The 14,175-nt window shown below is 44.0% G+C and overlaps 1 protein-coding gene across 1 annotated transcript; it reads right to left on the reverse strand.

Moving 5' to 3' along the window:
• Positions 1-1,200: 1,200 nt before the first annotated feature.
• LOC116183114 (UDP-N-acetylglucosamine transferase subunit ALG13-like) lies at positions 1,201-3,724 on the reverse strand. Its single transcript, XM_021525312.3, has 4 exons — positions 3,620-3,724; positions 3,084-3,243; positions 2,608-2,746; positions 1,201-1,345 (listed from the first exon to the last, which is right to left on the reverse strand). Exons 1-4 carry the CDS (start codon positions 3,698-3,700, stop codon positions 1,234-1,236), a joined length of 492 nt encoding a protein of 163 aa, XP_021380987.1. The 5' UTR covers positions 3,701-3,724; the 3' UTR covers positions 1,201-1,233.
• Positions 3,725-14,175: the final 10,451 nt, after the last annotated feature.

The following is a 14,175-nucleotide window of genomic DNA, read 5'->3' on the forward strand; positions in this document are numbered from 1 at the left end:
CACAACTGTGCGACCTGATTCATTCCACCTGTAGCCCTTTTGTGCTTGATTTGAAGCTTCTATGTACATTTAACTTCCTAATGAAAATTGTACTTAGATGGGCCAATTCAGGAGTTTAATTTTCTCGTTTTAAACAAAAGCAACACAACTCCTCCCCCTCAACCGAACAGTGTCCTGTAGGAAGGGCAATTAGCACCAGTTATGCAGTTCTAAAGTTTGAGAGCATTAGAAGCCTAAGAATATGCATGAACATTTTAAAGTTTAAGACCGCTTTGATTTTCAAAATATTTACATGAAGAAATTGATGTAACACATAATTGTCAAATTTGATACTCTAAATGGGAAGCTCTGATCAGCATCAAAGAATCCCAGAATGGCTTGGGTTTGCAGGGACCCTAAAGGTCATCCCGTTTCAACCCCCCTGCCATGGGCAGGGACAGCTTCTGCTATCCCAGGCTGCTCCAAGCCCCAGCCAGCCTGGCCTCGGACACTCCCAGGGATCCAGGGGCAGCCACAGCTTCTCTGGGAACCTGTGCCAGGGCGTCACCACTTAAACAGGGGAGGATTTCTTCCTTACATATAACCTAAGTAGGAAACACTGGCTGTGCAGAAGTCCAGACTGATGGGTTATAACGGGGTAACACCATGCAAACAAAGGATTGTACTGCCATCCCTGTCCTATGTTGTACTTTGTGGTAAATCACCCAAAGGGCAGCAGTTTGGCAGCATGTTTGCAGCTTGTGACTTTTTTCACCCAGATTCACCACATGCCTTTTTCCCTTTTGAGGCCTAAGTCTCTCACGTTTTAGCCCTCTTTTCAGTGCTTCTGTAAACACATGAAACAAGAGCTGAAGGCATCTGCAGAACATCACAGGAACATCAACAAAGACAATTTATTTCTACCTGTACTTGGCAAAAAAGGTCAAGAGACCACAATGCATTTGCCATGCCTGTAAAGAAGTAGTTTAGCTTGTCCTCATCACTGGAATTACCATCCCAGTGCAGCTTTTATGATATAAATATGTCTGTCTACGCAACTACACAGCTCATATTCCCTCCTTATTGACATTGTACTCTTGTGCATAAAACTGAATGAGTTGGGCACTAAATTGGAAGCCACTTAGTATCAGTTAATAGTAAATGATATTTTCTTTGTGTGTTTGGCCCAGTTGCCAGATCTTAAGTGTAGGAGATGAGACATTTTATTCCAACTTTTTTATTTCTCCACTCTGTTTATTGTAACCCCAAAACTTTATCCAAAAATGAAGCAAACTTTTCTGGCTGTCCAGGAGGAAAAGGTTTCAAAGCTGACAAGTCCATCGACTCCAGCGTCTCCACAAGAGTGCTGTAAAAACAGACCAAAAGCAAAAATTAAAGAAGAAAGAGCTATCCCATAGGAAATTATTTAATACAGTTTTCTTTCTATGTATCCATATGGAATTCTTTAGCATGGAAATATTAAATAAGGGTATGTATGGAAAGGAAGAGAATGCACAGGGCAGCAGGCCTCAGGCAGGACTGGCTCATAGGGAGCATTGCTGAAAACACACTTCCATCAGTTTTCAGAGACAAACTCAACTTTTAAATGTTTTAATCTTCTGTGGTTGCAATGCTGGGCGACTGTACAAGATCTGAGGCTCTGCTCCATAAACCACAGGAGGAAATCCATCTTATCTGAACACATGGCAGAGTTCTGCCCTGATCACAGAGCCAGAAAGAACAGCTACATCAATCTGTTACTTGCTATTATCAGACTGCAAATAAGGCTCAAATGCTTGGCACTGCCCAACACAAAGAAATAAAAATCCCAAAGCTGACAGGAGCACCAAGATAATGAGTTTAAGAAACGTGCTCAATTTCAATGAATGCCAGGCCTGGTCTGTTCAGAAAGCTCTTCTGAAACATACAAAACTCCGCTTGCAGGCAAAGGAACAAGACTAAGTTATGGGAGTTACGTTTTTTCTGCCTTCATTTTAAAAGTCATCTTTTATTTTTAGACTGGAGTCAACCACAAGCAAAGAGAAAACAGTAAGACACAGTCAAAACCAGGAGAAGAAATAAACCCAACAGGAGTCAGGATGAAGTCTAAAAAGAGGAGCTAGGGATTTTGGTGATGGTGGATTTTTTTATGTGTTGTTTCTTTGTGGGGTGGGGTTTTTTTGGTGTGTTTTTTGGTTGGTTGGTTTGGGTTTTTCTCCTGAAGTGACAGGCAATAGATCTGTGAAACTCCCTTGTCAGAGGGTATGGTGGATCCAGAAAGTTTCGTTAAAAGGGCAGCCTGAATAAGTACTTGAAAAATAAGGGTACTTAAAATTTCTAACCAGATACTATCTGATCTATTTATCCCCTGAATCCAAGTGTTTTTCTTTTTTTAATCTACCTCATGTTACCTCAAATGGAAAAAAAAATAATTAGAAGAGTTCATGGTCAAAAGGCTTGCTAAGTGTGGTTAATTACTACCTAGTGTTAGTCTATTCACTCTGCAAAATCTAATATCCAGATGGAGATTACAGAGAAGGATGTACACTTCCTTGTTACATTCTCAGTTTTGCAGTCACGAGGACTGAATGTTCTTGCCCAGTGGGAACAGCTGCAGCAGCTCCGTACCTGCAGTCACAGTACAGGACATAGCCATCTCTGTGCAGCTGTTTGGCCAGCTCAAGCTGATGGTTGTCCATCAGCTTGTCATTTATTACTACTATTAGTGGCTTTCCTTTCTCTAGAGTCTCCAGGCAGCTACCAGCACCTACGAGAGAAACAGAAAACATGATGAGAGGTGAAATACCCCCCTACTTGCTGCTGAAACAGGTTGAGAGATGAAATACCCCCCCCCCACTTGCTGTTAAAACAGGGTGAGAGATGAAATACCCCCTTACTTGCTGTTAAAACATGGTGAGAGGTGAAATACCCCCTTACTTGCTGCTGAAACAGGGTGAGAGGCGAAATACCCCCCTACTTGCTGTTAAAATTCTCCAACAGCCCAGCTCTAGCTGCGGAGCTCAGCACTCCCAAGCAGCCCACCCTTGGGCCGGACAGACTTCATGCCCACCGTCCCGCAGCCCCAGGAAGCAGCCGGGCTGTACCTGCGTGGCTGATAACCAGGTCTGCGCTCCGCAGGTCCTCATCCAGCGAGTCCTTGAAGCGGAACGCTTCCACGGCCAGGGCCGAGCTGCGGCTGGGCTGCGGCAGCGAGCCCCGGCCCACCTGCAGCACCAGCTTCTGGTACCCGCGGCTCTGCAGCGCCTGCGGGAGAACGGAGCGGATAGCGCGGGGACAACGGCGGTGGGATGATGGGGAGATGGGGAAGAGGGGGATGACTGAGGGGATGACGGAGGTGGAGGAAGGGGAGGAGGCGGGCATAGAGAGGGTGTGTGAGGGGTGTACCCAGCTCCCGACTACCCCGGCCCGGCTGCCGCTGGCCCGTCCCCGTCCTTCCCCTTCCTCCACCAACACTCCACAATCGTCCCCCGGGTACCCCGAACCACTCCGGGCCCCTCAGGCACCCGGGCCGGCCGCGGCAGGCAGGGCGGGCAGCTCGTGGCGCGCAGGCGCCAGCCCCGGAGGGCAGGCCCGGCCCAGCCCGGGGCCGGTGTCGGTGTCGGTGTCTCGGCCGGCTGACCTGCAGCGCGGGCGGGGAGCGGGCGGTGGCGATCAGCTCCTCGAAGCTGGTGGTGCCCACGGTGACGAACACGGACTTCATGGCGGCCGGGCCGGGCCGGGCCGGGCCGGGCCGGGGCCGCCAGGGGGCGCCGCGCGCCCGCGCACAGCTCCCGAAATGGCGGCCGGGCTGAGGGGAGGGACGGGGCGGGCGGGAACGCCCCCTGCCCTCACGGGCCCGGCCCTCCCTGGCCCACCCTGTCCCTCCGTGTCCATTCCATTTCCCATTCCATTTCCCATTCCATGACTTCTCTTCGCGTGTTTTCCCCGCCCGTTTCGGGAGGCTGGTGTCTCTGCGCTGTGTGATCTTCCCACACGGTGCCACACCAGCAGCGATGGTGGCCGCTCTAACCCGGAGCCCACTGTCCGGCAGCGTTTAGAGGCTGTTTCAGGTTTTTAGATTTTCAAGAAGAGGTAAAAAATAAAATTGGAAAAGGGATTTGGAAAGTTTTGGTGTCCATGTGTTATTTCAGCACTGGGGACCGACATAACTCATGGACAGCCTGTCTGGGTGTGTTCAGAACTGCCAGAGCAGGCCCACAGAATGATGCTGGCCCAAGCCTCCCACAACACTTACTGATGGAATAACACTTCAACCTCTAGTCCAAAATTATGAATATTAAATGTGTTAACACACTTATGAATATTACATTTGTTAAATGTGTTCACTGAAGAGTAAGAGTCACCCCTGAACAGTTGCACAAACCGAGGTGGCAGTTTTGTTTCTTAATAGTAAATGTAACACATTGCATAATTTGCTACAAAGATAAACCAAAATTAGACAGCTAAATCTGTTTATTCCCTGAATTAAATTCAACAGATGAGGTCACAACTGTATACACAGTTGTGTATACAGGGTGTTCGAAGAAGGATGCAGCTTTCTTGAGGAAACCTCTGATTGCCATGTTAATGCCTTGTTCGTAATTAGCCCCCTGTTGTTTTCATTTAGCATAATGAGCCACGCTGAAATGTATTTATTTTTTTATTAAAGCAAGTAGTGCTGACAGCAGACACTGTCTGATGGAAAAATGCAGTGGAACAAAACAATATTGGTGTCCTGAATGCACAGTGACATAGTGGCTCTGCCCAGGCTCATCCAGCTCTTGCTGTTGTCCCTCAGGAAAAGGAACGTGGGAGCTGAGGGTGGCCACAACACAAGCCAGGTAAAGACCTCACTGACAGGGCAGTAACAGCTCCAGTGACCATCCAGCAAAGACATGGACACGATGTCAGCCCAAGAAACCCAAGCAGCAGTTCAGGAAGAGAATTAGCAGCAGAGACACCCACAAGTCACCTCTGTCACCCCAGCATGAGAAGGACATGGTTAGGTAGGTTCAGAGGAGGGCCACAAAGAGGCTCAGGGGCTGGAACACCTCTCCTGGGCAGACAGGCTGGGAGAGCTCAGTGTGTTCAGCCTGGAGAAGAGAAGGCTCCAGGGAGTCCTTGGAATCCCTTCCAGTGCTTAAAGGGGCTCCAAGAGAGAGCTGGACCTTGAACAAGGCCCTGGAGTGACAGGACAAAGGGGAATGGCTTTAAACTGAAAAAGGGCAGATTTAGACTGGATATTGAGAATGAATTCTTCCCTCTGAGGGTGGGCAGGCCCTGGCATAGGGTGCCCAGAGAGGCTGTGGCTGTCCCTGGATCCCTGGAAGCATCCAAGGCCAGGATGGATGGGATTTGGAGCAGCCTGGGATAGTGGAAGGTGTCCCTGCCCATGGCAGAGAGTTAAAACTGGGTGAACTTTAAGGTCCTTGCAAACCTAAGCCATTCTATGGTTCTATTTAAACTGCAAGGTTAAATAGAGTCCCCTGTCTAAGTGTGACTGGAAGCCCCAGCTGAGAACTGGTCAGGGCAATTAGGACCTATTAGTGCAGTCAGGGCCCTGACAGCTGTTGGACAAGAAGGTAGATTTGGGATGAAAAGGAAAATGCTAAATTTTTCAGGTGTTGGAGATGAGGTTCAGCATCTGGTAAAGGACAGGATAATTAGATGTTAGAGGTTCTGGTTGGGTTTTTTTTTGTGTGTGTCACTGAAAGTCAGGGTCCTCTGCAGCTAGCACTTGCAGCTTCATGCTGTATAGGGGCTAGAAGAAAAAAATATTCACATGTAAAATTGCAGTGACTTAAATTTGTGTTGGAGTTTTCACTGGAGGATACATTCCACTTTCACATTGAATCAGGCTTGTTAGGGTGATTTTAAATGGAAGAGAAAAGGGAAAGCCATCCATTAAGGGATTCAATTTCATGGTAATTTGTACCTGCTGTTTTAATTAGAAGTTGTGTAGGGCATAAGTAGAATTTTGCCCATGAGTGCTTATGCTGTGGTCTGTGAGAACTACAGATCAGTCTAAAAATTAGGTACTTAGAGCTGATCCTGTGCAGTTTTAAGGCAGATAGAGGTCATGTAATCCAGGCTTGGTGCTGTGCCTTGTTTCATTGCTGCCTCTGCCCTGTGTTCCTATAGATAAACCACACAGTGGTCACAGAACTGACCTGACAGTGACTTGTTTGCAGTTAGATCAGCTCACTGTGCTGCAAAGCAGCACTACCAGCACAAGAGAGGTGGCAGAGCTATGGTACATTGGATTTAGTCTGTTTTAAACACTGGGGGATTGCACCTCCATTCACCCTTTTGTTGTCATAAGCTGCAGGCTTACGTGGCTCGGGCAGCTGAGTGCCTGTAGCTTTTGGGGCAAACCTTGTATGAGCCTAGCCCTGCTTGGGCTGGGCATTCTCTCTTTGCAGTGCCAGTTGTCTCTCTGCAATGTGTATGTGTGTGATATTTTCAGGGACAGTCCAGAAACAGGAGCTCAAGCTGACATAATGTGGTCCTGGACCCCAGGGAGCGGCTAGGACAGGGCTGAAATGAAAAATAGGTTCTCCTCAGAGCTTGCTCCCATCTGTGCTATATAGGGCTTAATTTATATTCTGATATTTTCTTCCTGTGACAACAACTGGGCAAGAAAGTGAAGATGTTGTGAGTGCAAGCTGTTTTTTTGTTGAGAGAGGAATGACATATCCCTCCCCTCTTCTCCTTAGCTGGTATTTGAAATGTTTCTGGATGTCTCAGTTTTGAGCACTGTCGCTTTGTATTCACTTCAGCTTGCCACAATTTGCCCAGAAAGCGCTATAATTATATTATTCAGGGGTAAGAAAGTGAATGAAAATAAACTAGTCAGCTCACATCTTTGTTTCTGAAAGCTACATCTTGCCTTTAGTTTGCCCTTGAAGTCTAAAGGCTGACCCACAACTGTGGAGATAAAACTCTGATGATCCTTGAAATGCATGGGTCACAGTGTATCAAATAATGAACCATTAAGAAATATACACCATCAGGAAGGCAGGAAACCTGTATGAATCTACAAACTTTGATTTTCTTTGAAGGAAAAAAAAAGCCAATGACTGGCTAGTTATTGACTTTCCTTTCCCTTGTATTTTGTAGACAGATTGATTCTCCATATGGCTTGTGATATAATGCTGCAGTGGATGACATGAAGCACAGGAGAGCAATTAGACTTCTCCACACTGAATTTATGTTATATTTCAGTACTTTAAATATGTTTATAAATGTGCAAAAAGAGTAAAGGTAGTCTTACTCCTCTTTCCAATTTGCCTTATATAAATCTGAACTGAAAAAATATTTTATTCCTTTTCCTCTCTCATTGAGATGTAGTATCTTTGAGGGATGATATTTTTGTTACTGTAGGGAGCTTTGAAAATCAGATGGAGGATCTTTTGGGGGATAATTCCTTCATATTACTGTGATTCAGAGATGCTTGGCCTGGGAAAATAACAGAGTAGCATTTGTCAGGCAAATGTCTATTTGAAATATTTAATAATATTTCTACATCCTTTGAATTGTGTCTTTGTGGGCTTGTTATTTAGCAGATGGATTGACACAAAGGCTCAGGCTGGCTGGAGACAGGGAGGTGTTGGATCACCTCCTCCTTGGGGCTGACTGGCAGAAGACAGACACCTGACAGACACCAGACAGACACACAGACACACATGGAGGAACTCTTCTGACTAAATGTCTCACATGTGGAATGGAAGAGGAGGCTGTGGCTTAGCTGGAATGAACGTCCACCATCTGCCAACTCTCATGGATTTTTTCTGAATTTTGCCACATTTTGTGGTATACCTTGAAGCCCACAAGGTTCTGGAATTAGGGAATCATAGTTTTTAAGGCCTTATGTTTTTGAAGAAGAGACAGAAAACCACTCAGTGACTCTTAAGGCCTTGAAGACACAAACAATATTTGTTAGAGATCTATAACTATGTATCTGTTTGTGACTCCTGTTCTGCTTCGTATTTAAACAATGTAATGATTGATGGAGACCTGAGCTTCAGGAATCTGGGTGTTTACTCGTTTTTGAAAGTAAAGCACTGCTGGCCTTTGCTTTCCCATGGAGCAGGAGGGCATCTCTACACTGGGACACAGCACATGTTGAGTTTCAATCCTTGTTACAGGGACTGTGGCTCGGCTGATTTGTACCAGCCCTGGAGCTGGATCCTTCCTGATGCTCGAGGCCTCTGCTAGTTTTCTGTCATAAACGAAATGCTCACCTTAAAGAACCAAAAGGGCTTCATATCAAATAAATAACATTTCTCAAAGCTGGCAGTTTTCAGTAGTGTTTGGGTTATTGGGAGATGAAAGAAAATAATTTGAAGAGCGGTGGCAAACCAGGCTGGTGTGCAGAGGTAGGAGGGAGTCTGAGGTCTGTTGCAAGGAGCACTCAGTGTTGTGATGTCTCCTGGCAACTGGTCCCCTCAGCTCCCCTGGGATCCTGCTGCTTGCTGTGTGTGGAAAATGCTCACCACCATTCCTGCCTGCTCTGGCCACCAGCACACACCTCCACAGCAGCCCACTGTGTGAACACCCTGCCGCTTCGTATTCCTGCATAATCCCTCTGACAACCAAATCTATTAAACATTCATTTTCATCCAGGCAAATCAGATTCCCTGAAATCAATTGAGCTTTGTTCTCTGAGGGCAGCTTGTGCTGGTGCAAATATAATCAAATCCTGAGGTGCCTTGCATGCATTTTTACAAGCACTGAGATGGAATTTATGTTTCAATTATTCTTTTTGATGTGCATTTTTAAAGGAAATTAGAATATTATGCTCAAGTAAACCAATGGTTTTAGATGTTTAGGAAGGAACTCCAAGTGAGCCGAATTCCTTTTCCCAGACAGTCCAAATTATGCAAGTACATACAAATATCTCTGTTTGCCATGCAGCATAAAAACAGGTAAGGAAGTGAACCTAGTGTGAACTCAGACTAAATTTCACTTCTGTCCATTTGCCTGCTGTTCTCCAGAAGCTGGCTTGAGACAGCAGCAATTTATGTAGACAGTTTGAATTGTTCTCCAGAAGTATCCAGGGACTCCTAAGTCAGTCCATTGATGAAGTAAATGGATTTTGGAAATATGTAGATTTGCTGAAAATGCCCTACAATTAATAAGAAGCTGCTCTAATTCTGCCAGAAAAGCAAAGGGCTGTGAGTAGTGGTGTTTACACCAGGAGAGGGCTGCCTGCCTTCGCTGCAGTGAGGGCACCCAGCCTGCAGGCTCCATTTTGCTCCATCTTTCCTGCACTTCATTAGTATCTTCCCATTTGCAAAGCCTGTTTTTAAGTGCCAAGCTGCCTCTCAGAACCAAAGAGAAACAGTGGAAGCATTTGAGGTTCACTTCCCAGCTGACCAACAGCCACAGCCAACACAGATCTGCTCAAGGTCTGCAAATCCAGTGATGTTTCATGGACTGAAGGTGCCTGTTTGCAGCCAGTCCTGTTCAGAGGATCTGTGCCCTCTGCATCATCCCCTGCTGCTTTGCAACAGCAGTAGGGGTGCTAAAACCAGTGACAGACACTATTAATTTCTCTCTGCTGTTTGTTTGTGCTAACAAGATGATAGGTTATTATTTACAAGCAGTCTAGTTTCCATTAGACATTAAGGATCACAGCAGCCACAAGATACTCAGCAAAACCACTGAGGTCAATTTGGAGATTCTTTAACAGCTCTGGGCCACCAGTTTTTTTGTGTGCCTGATATACAGCATATACTGAGAAGAATCAATACCAGAAACATCTTTGCATGCATTTCCTGTTTATGGCATTCTTTTTATCACCAGAAATGCTAGAAATGTTTTATGCAAAGGCAAACCAGGAGTTTAATGGTATGCAGTGAATTTCACAAAGATGAAAAATTGTGGCTTTTAATTTTTAATGTTCTAAGGATATATGCAGAGAGACACGTAAGAGAGAACTAAAGTAATATTTACACCTGGAAAACTGTTTTGAGTGTGTGTGCATGTGTACTTTACAAATAAATCCTCTTATTTAGGTATCAACATATATTGGAGAATCTTCATTCAGGATTTCTTGTGTCATAATTCCAGGATAACATTAAGCTGTTTAAAATAAATCATCATTCTACAACTCACTGGGAAATATTGGACCCATTCCAATAAAAAGATTCATTCCAGGTATGACTGAACTGGCTTAGATAAAAATCAGAGCTCAATGTTACATTTGGGAGAGCCATTATTACTGCATGCACTAATGTCAAAACAAGAATATTTTTCATTATCTTGCCTCTAGTGAAAACTTCTGAACCCAAATTAGTTCTGTTTGCTCCACCCTTGAGCACACTTATGCATGGCCTGTACTTCCATGCAGTTATCCTCTTTTTCCTTTTTCCTTTTTCCTTTTCCTTTTCCTTTTCCTTTTCCTTTTCCTTTTCCTTTTCCTTTTCCTTTTCCTTTTCCTTTTCCTTTTCCTTTTCCTTTTCCTTTTCCTTTTCCTTTTCCTTTTCCTTTTCCTTTTCCTTTTCCTTTTCCTTTTCCTTTTCCCTGCTGAAAGCAAGAGCTGTTCAGCTGCTGAATGTTTGTGTCCATTAAATGGGGCTTTGTGTACCAAGGTTTCCTGTGCCATCTTAAAATGGTGATTCATGGTTAAATCTGTCCAAAAGAAGGGCCTTGGTTTTGTTTTATTTGATTTGTAAGTGTATCACTGAATGGGCTGATGGCTGAGGGTAGACTGAAGCCCTAAATCTGTTCAAAAGTGGGGAGAAGCATGGCAGATGTACAGACAGGTCAGCTTATATACCTGGCTTGGAGGGTGGAACTATTAAAGCTGAACAATTCTTCACCCTTCGCAGCACGGTCCATGTTTAATCCTCTTGGAAATGGCTCTGAGGTTTCAGTGTGGGTATGGGCAGCTGCCCATCAGAAATTGGACCCCTGCAGGCTGCTGGGCCACTGTTGTGTAGAACAGCATCAAGTTGCTGTCAGACAGTGCTGAACTTGACCCAATGCCTTTGCCATGAAGTAAATGATGTTCCTTTTCTGTCCCTGAACAAGGGGATAGAATTGCCTGGCAGCACCCCACACTTACATGTTGACACTTGTGGAACAACTAGTAAAATAAATTAATTTTTCCAAAGGTAATGAGCTTGATATTAAATAAATGATTCATCCCTAAGATCAAAAGGAAATGTCTTCTGAAGGAGTGTCCCATGTCTCTCCAGGGCCTTAGATTTCTGTCATCATAGGCAAAATCATTCCCTTTGGTTTCTCTGAACCTGGAATTTTATTTTTTATTTTCTGAGGCAGTGACTTGGTGAGGATTCAGGTAAAATCTTCATTGATTCTGAGACTGGTATTACACAAGGTACTGCTGGGATATAGTACCAGGGATATTGTCCCTTACTGTTTTCTGTTTATGAACAGCCTACCCCAAGGTGCTAATTAGCTGGAGGAGTTACATGTACACAGAGCACGGTTTGTTCCTCTGTAAAAACACATTTGGGGTTGATGTGACTTGGTTAATTGTGAACATCCTGTATTTCCTGAAATCAGCAAGGTAATACCAAAAATCTGTGAGACTGGTATTTTTCACCTAAAACCAACTTACAAATATTTGGTTAATTCTTAATAACAGCTATCCTCAATAAGAGTTTGTTAGATGCAATAAACACATTTAAATATTTTTCTTTATCTTCCACAAAATCTGGCTGCATCTTGTTTGCACTCAGTGAGATCTGTTCTTGGGGGTTGGTACCTTAGTTCTCTGATTGTCATCAGCTATTTTCTTGTCCCAGGTGCTGTACAGGCTGGAAGAAATTCTTCTGTGTGCCTTACTTTGACAAACAAATCTCATTTGTGCCATGCCGGGTGTTTGTGTTCTGACTTCATGGATGCCTCAACAAACACGAGGCAAAGCAAGGCTGGTTGTAATCTGTGGCTTCTGAGATTAGGAACTGCAGATGCCTTAAACTGATTTTAAGTTTTATTTTGCTCAGAGGAAGAAGGTTCATGTCAGACTCAGATGAAAGTCTTGAAGATATTTGTGGGTTCTAGATAATAATGATACATCAGTTTTAAATTGAGCTCTGTGCTTCAGAAGTGGCTGCAGGAGGAGGAACCAGCATGATCTCCATGGGTTTATGTAACAAAAATGAACACCAATTACAGTACATTTTTTCCACTGGGACTTAGCCTATCATTTTGTCTAATTATGGTATGAATCCCACAATGGATAAACTCTTCTTCTGTAAGGAACTAATTCCTCCTAGAAATGCTAAAAGTCATAAAGAACTCCAATTATAATGAATTTTGCAATAGATAAAGAGAGCCTGTGCCAGCCACAAGAAAAAAAAAAAAAGAAACAAAACAAAAAAACCACCCAGAAAACCAGGAAGAGCTGGCCTGGAGACAAAGAAGGAATGTGTAATGGTTTGTATAAACTTCTTTCATACTTTATCTAGGCTTGTACTAAAAATTACTGATCTATGAAATGTTACTGTCAATTTATTGCTGATGGATTTATTGACCTACAATCAAGGAGTATTGCTGGATTAGAGTAATTTGGGAAGAAAATGGCTGAAAACATGTTCTACACCAGTAAGAAATTCTGAGACAATGAGATAAGTGGTTCTGTCACCAGGCATGTTAATGGTTTGCCTGTGGACAAGAAGGGAAAAAACTCTCATTTCCTCACTCGCACCCCTATCCTTCAGCCTAAGTCCCAGCATTTATTTGATTGGATTTCTGCAGATCTGAGGTGGTTCACTAAGCTGCAAACTCTGCTGAGGGTTGTTCAAAAAACTGCTGAGTGACAAAAGAGTCAGAGAGAGAAGAGCTGCAAAGCTTCTTTGGCACAACAGAGGATGGAAGTGACAAGGATTAGGCTGTGGTTACTTGGGGATGAAAACTCTACACACACATATTTTATTTTCCCTGATGTTCTCTTATGAGTTTAGAACCAGCAATATTAAATAAAGAGGCAATGTTTAATATTGAAATTGCCTTCCCCAGCTGTCTGATAAAATTGAATCCAAACTCTTATTTTCCTTCAGTAGAATGCAATATATGTTCATACTTCACTGACTCATTTACAAGAAAGAATAAACAGCCTTCCCCAGAGCAAGACTGCATTTATTTACAGACTGGTCTGCTAAAAAAAGCCCTAAACCAAATGATGATTATTGCTGAGAGATGATACCTTGGGAAGTGAAAACCTGGTACAGCTGGATCTAATCACATGAGGGAGTGACAACAGCTCTCATGGCTTCCTGGCTGTAGGGATGTTTGTCATGTTTGTCTTTCCTTCAAGGAAACCATTGAGAGAATTTATACACCCAGAAAGACAAAACCTTGCAACTCTCAGATCTTCCTGCTTCAGTAACACTGAACTCAAACCATGTAGGAGCAGTCCAGGGAGAGCTGTTTTTTTCTCCTTGTTTTACCTTTAAATTACATTCAAAGATTTTTATGTAGATAATTCCTTGCTCTCAGTTTCCTGTGCTCTTCTGTGAGTGGTTGTCACAGTGATGTGCCAAGGTTAATGGAAAGAGCAGCTCATGGAATTACACAGGGGCAAACTGGGCACAGCAAGCAGCATCTGCTGAACCTGACCTCAGTGGAAGGGGCTACTTGTCCAAAAAGATTTTCAAAGCAGGGCACAGCTAGAAAAAGCAGACTCATGGTCTGTCTGCATTCCCAAGTCCTCGGCTGGCACTGCAGCTTGGACTCCTGCATTTGGTTTGGCTGTTTCTGGTTTCTTGGCATCTGCTGCCTGCTGAGAGGGAGGTCACATTGCTCTAAAGTGAGAAATGACTGGTCTTTTTGTCTGATGAATCCTAGCACATATTTTTACTTTCTATGAACATCGCTGGCACTCTGCTGTGATTTGTGCCTGTGATTTACTGTGTGGCAGTTGCGTTTGGATTCAGCTGGATCATGAGTAAAACAATAGGAGAAAGCTACAGTCACACATCCACCCACAACAGACCTTCCTTGGCCTTGCACACCTCTTACATGGATTAATATTAATATTCTCTGTGTCATGGGTACTTGTGTGCCTGCATAAACTGAACATTCTGACCTAAAGTTTTCATGGTAAGTATCTTGCTCTGACCCCTGCTCTTGAGGTGTGAATAATTCTTGTGTTCTCAAGTTTCTTCAGGAGGATTAAAAAAAAAAAAAAAAAATGAGGCAACAATGCTGAACCAATCAGTA

The sequence above is a fragment of the Lonchura striata genome, chromosome 14 (assembly GCF_046129695.1).
Source record: "Lonchura striata isolate bLonStr1 chromosome 14, bLonStr1.mat, whole genome shotgun sequence".
NCBI classification, from domain to species: domain Eukaryota; kingdom Metazoa; phylum Chordata; class Aves; order Passeriformes; family Estrildidae; genus Lonchura; species Lonchura striata.

What these genes read in the sequence shown, in the direction of transcription:
- LOC116183114 (XM_021525312.3), bottom strand. Translation starts at nt 3,700, where the DNA reads ATGAAGTCCGTGTTCGTCACCGTGGGCACCACCAGCTTCGAGGAGCTG. An exon ending in GCTCCCCGCCCGCGCTGCAG is followed by an intron (nt 3,244 to 3,619) that starts GTCAGCCGGCCG and finishes GTTCTCCCGCAG; the next exon opens with GCGCTGCAGAGCCGCGGGTA. An exon ending in GTCCTGTACTGTGACTGCAG is followed by an intron (nt 1,346 to 2,607) that starts GTACGGAGCTGC and finishes CTGTTTTTACAG; the next exon opens with CACTCTTGTGGAGACGCTGG.